The 6,717-nt window shown below is 31.6% G+C and overlaps 1 protein-coding gene across 1 annotated transcript; it reads right to left on the bottom strand.

Moving 5' to 3' along the window:
- Window positions 1-2,542: 2,542 nt before the first annotated feature.
- On the bottom strand, window positions 2,543-4,915 carry LOC111985119 (CRIB domain-containing protein RIC4). The gene is made up of 3 exons (XM_024016771.2): window positions 4,527-4,915; window positions 4,287-4,430; window positions 2,543-3,106 (listed from the first exon to the last, which is right to left on the bottom strand). The coding sequence occupies exons 1-3, from the start codon at window positions 4,651-4,653 to the stop codon at window positions 2,880-2,882; spliced, it is 498 nt and encodes a 165-aa protein (XP_023872539.1). The 5' UTR covers window positions 4,654-4,915; the 3' UTR covers window positions 2,543-2,879.
- Between the last annotated feature and the right edge of the window lie 1,802 nt (window positions 4,916-6,717).

The following is a 6,717-nucleotide window of genomic DNA, read 5'->3' on the forward strand; positions in this document are numbered from 1 at the left end:
GCAATTTATGTAGGCGACGTGCACTCCAATACTCATACTACAAATAAACCGCACTAGATGAAAGAAACAACCATGGCCTTTACGAATCGTGTCAAACCCATAATTAAAAATAAATATCAAGCCAATGGTTTCTTTAATCTTTAACCAATATATCACATATATTAATCACAGCAATTCCAAAACAAAATTATGCAGAAACTTTACTGCAGAAAACTAGAACACCAAGAAAGTGATTTTTCTTTAATTCTAAAACTCAATCACGTGTTATACAAGCATAATATTGAAGACCGCCCTGATACCACTTGTTGGAAAATCTAGTTTTGTATCTTATACAAAACACACAGCGGAAGCAACAACCACAAATCTACTTCAATCATGAAAGATAACATGTAACCATGAATTCTAGAATAAAGAACAGAAAGCGTACCTTGATACAGTGAATTTCAAAACATGTCTTAAGAATACCTTCAATCTTCATCTCAATTCCATATGATGCCCAAGATGTGTGGTCTTTCAATCAGTCTTTTGTACATAGATTCTCAAAGAAAAAATCCTTCTTCTTCTCCTTGTGGAGAAAAACTGATTTCTTTTCTTTTCATCATATGTACGTTAAACTATCTTCATTGTTTCTTTATTTAATAACTTTTATTAAATAATGACTGATTATCTAATTGGGTTAGCCTTTTGGGCCTACCCAATTGGACTTTAGTTTGTGGTTTGAGATAGGACCAAAGGGAACGAATAAGACTCTAGCTCCAATGAGTCTTGGACTTTTCTGTCAACTCTTGACAAGTCCAAAATTACCATTAATTATATTCAATACCACTATAAGAATATAATTGCACTCTAGGCTTTATTAATAAATTATATCCCAAGACTTTATTATACATACAACCCTTTCATTAAAATATTCGTAGTAATACAAAGTTATGAATATAGACTGCCACTTTGACAATTACTACATCTTAATCCTTGAGTACACAGTTTAATCCTTTATGTTATTCATCATATATTTATGAAATCCAATTTCATAAATATATACTTTAGTAACTCCTTACTAAAGTGGTTGGACCTAATACTCTGAATAACTAAACCGATTAAACTTATCTCAAGAGAATATTTTATATCTCTGTTAAGAGATTATGAATTCCATCTTGAGAATATATGTTCCATCAACACTAAATGCGGTTGCCCAACATACTGAGATTTTGACCGTAACTTATAGATCTCACTCCTGATATATCAAAGCATCCTACATCTCATGATCAAGTCCATTATTTTCTCAGGATTTAGAGTTGATATAAATAGAAGTCGTGAGATTTATTATTCATTTGACAGTCTTTAAGAGAATAATAAATCTCACAGTGGTCCAGTTCAATATGTCTTAACTCTTAAAACATATCAACTAGAAGTCTCCATTTCCATGATCAAGACAAATCATTTTAGTTGATATGTTATAGTCTTCGCAGATGAAATGTCCAATTTCATCACCGATTACGAACTAAAATTATGAGTTTACAAAGAACTTGTGATTTATATCTTTTTGTGACTTTTCACATAAATCACATATTATGCATCTCATGGACTAAGATAATGCCCTATTAGTTCATTTATAGATGGTCTCTAATAAATAAACAATTTAATTATTTATGTCATGCAAACCAATTGGATTTTAGGGCATAAACCCCAACAAAGTTGTACCTAAACTTCGGACTCATAATCTGGTATGCAAACCTATACATGTAAGTAAATTGGTCAAAAGGCCCAATTTAGTTTCTGGACTTAAATTAGGTGGCGACTCCATTTTCCCTCCGCTCAGTCCACTATAGGCTGAGTCATACTTCCCACGAGAAAACCACTTGCCGCTGGCATAAATCTTGACAGCATTGTACTTCAAGCCATGATTTTAGTTACTTTTTAGAATGTGTAAAACTGTGTAAAATAACAAGTGTGTAATAAACCATGCTTTTAAAAATTAGGCTGGACCAGTCAGTTCAACTAGGAACTAGGCATCAATCTAATTTGATAAAAACCAATCAAAAATCAGAAACTGGAACCAAACTGCTTCTTTTACCATATCGATTTTTAAAATCATGTAACAAACAATGCTATAAAATGATAAGCTAGCTGCAAAGACGTAGCTCCATCTTCCTCACCCACCCCAAACACCACCCCAACCCCCCCACCCCCCCCCACATTCTCCTTTTTAATCGGGATAAGTAAGACAGCTTTAGATAGTGATATCTCCCCATTTCGAATTCAAATTCTCATTAATGACCAATCGCCTTTCCACTCAATATTCAATTAATTTCATAAAAATATGGGATACATTTCAATATCATATATAGATCTGGGATTTGGGGAACCTCCATCTTAATGGGACGAGACTCCCTAATCAGTTTTCCACCCTGAAAAGTGTAAATTTTCTGCTCTTCAAAACATATCCCAAATATTAGAGAAAGCTAGCATCAACATATACATTAAATAAAGCTATCATTTTCATGAGGGAAAAAATAAAAGAAACAATATTACAGCAAAGGCAGATCACCAACAAACTAGGTCCAATTTACAAAACTTAATAATTGCCAAATGCCACATAATTACAGAAACTGTCATTACAACAGTATAGTTTTTTTTTTTTTTTTTTTTTTTTTTTGACGGGATACAATAGTATAGTTTCATACAATCACCAAGGAGAACTTAATAGTACATGACAAAAGGAGGGAAGAATTTTCAAATTGTTTTGATTTTTTTTTTTTTTTTGGGGTAGGTAACATGTAAAGTCTAGACATTTAAATACATACCTATAATTTCTATCAACATTAATATCACTTAATATATAGTACCGTTACATCATAACCACATTAACTAATTTATGTTCAACCATTAATAAGAGGTGCATCAGCTTGTCTAGCTCTGGAAAGCTCAAATTGCTCCAAAGAAACAGAAGGGAGAGACATCAAATCAGGAGAAATGAGATTATCCCATCCCATTATGGGGTTGGGAGTCGCAGCACCATCCCATCCTATGTGTGTCACATGCTTCACATCTGTTGGACACCCTATTTCCATGTCCATCTCCATTTCATCTAAGTCTTCCTTGTAGGCTAAGCACAAATCAATGGAATGAATGAATCAATGAGAAAAAGGGAAAAAAAGAAAGAACTATCACATAAATCCATATGACCAACAATTACATTATAGTCACAAGAGTAAGCATCAAATTCATCATAGATAACTTGAAAAAAAAAAAAAAAAAAAAGCGAAAAATAACGTAGTACTGTCATATTCATAGGGATTAAATTAAAAAATACATATTCATACACTCTTTGAAAGTCCCTTTACCATTCATGGCTTTAGTTTCCTAATACCAAGGCAGCATGAATACTTTATTTATAGCATGCTCGAAAAAATTAAAGATACTATCAATCTATCAATCTTATTATATGACTTTTTACAAATTAATATAGTAATTATTTAAGGGACTAATGGCCCACCAATTTGGATGTTAGTGGTTAGCAAGTTAGTTTGAGGTTCATAATAAATTATTGCGGATTTCTTACTGCTTTTGTTGTCATATCAAGCAGTGCTTCGGTATTTACTATTTTCTAACTATTTAGATCGAACTAACGTGTGTGTGCATGTTATACTCTTTTTTTAATTTTTCTTTTCTTTTTTTGCTAATTCATGTTATACATTGTGGAACTTTGGTTAACAAATTCTCATTGAATTATATTTTATATTAATTTACACCCTTTGTCCTAGTAAAATATCAAAGTAATTAGAATTCAAAACTATTTCGTCAATAAAATTTTTGAATTTGAAGTTTTTTATATTTTAAATTTTTAATAAAAAAATAATTTAAGAATTAGATAATAAAAAATAGTAGATTTATATGAAATTTAATGTGCATGTGAAAACTAAAAGAAGATATGATCTAAATTATATATGGTGTAGCTCTTGTTAACTTGAATTATATCAAATGAAGTAGTGTTCAAAACTAGTCCGTTGGTAAGATTTTTAAATATTAATTTCTTTGTATTTTAAAAGTATACACAAAAAATAACTTATGGTCATTAGATAGTAAATTATATCTTATTAATATGAAATTTGAGGTATATGTTAAAAACGTAATGAAAGTATAATTTGATAAAAATTTAATATTGAGTAAAATTTTAAGAAAAAGTTACATAAATTAACCTAATTCTATATGTATGAGGGTAGATCAACAATAAAAAAATCTCAACCTAAAGGAAAATGGTGACATCTAATTCAGCCATGACATACCAAATAATTGAGAGAAGTTCTTGAAACCCTTGAACAGTTTGTGGAACCCAGTTGTTATATTAGGCTTTGGACTAACCAGGAACCTGAATGAGCTCTTCATGCTATCACCTGACAAGCTTTCTAAATCATCTTCTTCTTTACTTCCTTCACAAAATCAAAACAAAATCAAATAAGCCATTGGAATAAGAAAAGAGTAACTGCGTTTGTATCTATGTGTGGATGTGAGAGAGAGAGAGATACTTATTGCTGATGGGGTTGCGTCTGATTTCGATCTTCTAGGCCGCTGAACAGCTACAGCAACACTAGATTCAGAAATGCAACCAACAGAAAAAGGAAGAACAACAAGCCTTTCCATTCTATCTCTCATTTCTTCATCAACAACCAGGGAGTAATTATAAGAAGAAATAAAGATATTGGTAGATGAGGAAATGCAAAAGTTGGAAGGGCACTAGGTTTGTTATAGTGGTAGCTAGGCATTGGCTTTGCTATCAAGGTACAATAATTTTACGTATGAAAAAGCCAAGCTACATGTTAACCTGTTTGGTAGAGAGAGATAGAGAGATCTAAATATGTTTCCAAATTGAAATCTCTCTTTGATGGGTATGTTTGGACGTGTAGTAAATTAATATTTGTCTCAATTGTGAAGTCTAACCTAATAACAATTCCAACCCACGTACATATATATTTGGAGGTACAATCGCCAAAAGTTAGTTGATTTATATAGATTAACCTACACTCTCTCTCTCTCTCTCTCTCTCTCTCTCTCTCTCTCTCTCCTTCTAGTGGGAACTTTTTTGGTTCAAGTCTCTATTGTGGGCTCCTTTCACTTACCTCTCTTGAAGAATAAAAGTCTTCGAAGTAGCTTTCCTGTTCAAGTCTCAATAGTGGGCTTTGCTCCACTTACCTCTCTTATAAAATAAGCCACAATATTTTTTTCCCTTTCTTTCTTTCTTTTTCTTTATTTGGATGGATGAATTAAAAAGTCATTGTTTTCACATTTGTATGTCTAATATATGTATTCTTTCGTTTTGCGTTTCTTTATATTTTTTGCTTACTTAATTTTGACTCTAACTAGTAGTGCATCCCAAGTAATCGTTGGTGCTACTCTTGGCGATGGAGACCAAATGGGGATATTTCTTGAAACTAAAGGAGGGCATGATTGATTCAAAGAATAGAAAAATAGATTTGTTGAGGGAAGAGTGAGTTTACCTGCCTGAGGGAACTAACAACTACGATCAGCCCTAGCTAGAATTTGTTAGATTAACCAGCTCACTTTTTGGATTTCATTGAATGAAAAACAAGCCAAATTAAATCTTATTTTTATCTTGTTAATTATATTTATGGTGCAAGTTTGAGTAGAACACCAGCTAGTCCTTATTTCGATTCACTTACTATTGTAGTTAAGCTCTTATGGGCTCATATACTTTTTGTTAAAGAAACTTCTCAATGTTATGAGCCTAGGAATTGTCTTGATAATGATTCAGGTAAATCTCAATTCATTGTGATGTAAATAGGCTTTAACTCCATCAGAATTTGAAGTTCATTCATTTCTATAAGCCAAATTTGAGCAGCCAACCATTTGACTTATTAACTTGATTATTATTCGTGTGAATAAAGAATCACTCATTTTTTTATGGAGAAATTTAAAGAGAATGATTTGGATTTCATATTTTAGGTTAAATGACTTGAATTAAGTATGAAATAGCAATTTTTGTTTCTATTGATGAAATATATCAACGTATTTGAGCTTTATTAACATGTGGATTTAAAATAATTAACTGTAATAAGTCATTTCAAATCCATAATATATTTTTATTTGAGTAAAATCTCCAAAACTCAAATCATCATATGTTATTAAAATCAAATCAAACAATTTTTACTAGTATTAGTTAAAATACTGTACGTAGAAACCCGTTTACAAAACTGAACTGGTAACCAAACCTACCAATGGGCCATGGAATTGAAACCTGATACGACTGATAGTATTTATCTTCATTGTAAAGGAGGTCTCCTTTCTAAGTTGGGGCCGGGAGAGCTATGCCAAGTTTGTTTCTAATCATATTAGAACTGGTTTTACATGTAACTTTGTATACTTGTGTTAAATAAGAGGATATTTATTATTTAACCTGTTGATGATAACAAAGAAGATGAATTTAAATTTAAAGAAGGGTACCCAAGTTTTAGAGGACAGATCTTTTATTTAAAATCACGGGACAAGTCATCTAGAAGTTGCAATTTGCAATCAAAAGCAGCAAATTTAGGAAGATTGAGGGAAAAGATTCTTAAAAAGCCTTCTCACCAATGTGATATCTTTAAGAAACACTACAAAAGCTACTACTATTGGGACCTCATTAGAATGAAAATAATTTTTCAGTAATTTCTTATGAAGCAAACAAGGCCATGCTTTCAGAGGGGGTGAAAAAATACACAA

The sequence above is a fragment of the Quercus suber genome, unplaced genomic scaffold, assembly GCF_002906115.3.
Source record: "Quercus suber isolate HL8 unplaced genomic scaffold, Cork oak 2.0 scaffold_64, whole genome shotgun sequence".
Classification (NCBI taxonomy): Eukaryota; Viridiplantae; Streptophyta; class Magnoliopsida; order Fagales; family Fagaceae; genus Quercus; species Quercus suber.

Excerpts from the sequence above, each read along its gene's own strand:
- LOC111985119 (XM_024016771.2), bottom strand. The coding sequence starts at position 4,653 with ATGAGAGATAGAATGGAAAGGCTTGTTGTTCTTCCTTTTTCTGTTGGT. Across the intron at positions 4,431-4,526 it reads CGCAACCCCATCAGCAATAA|GAAGTAAAGAAGAAGATGAT; the intron begins GTATCTCTCTCT and ends GATTTTGTGAAG. Across the intron at positions 3,107-4,286 it reads GAACTTCTCTCAATTATTTG|CCTACAAGGAAGACTTAGAT; the intron begins GTATGTCATGGC and ends ATTTGTGCTTAG.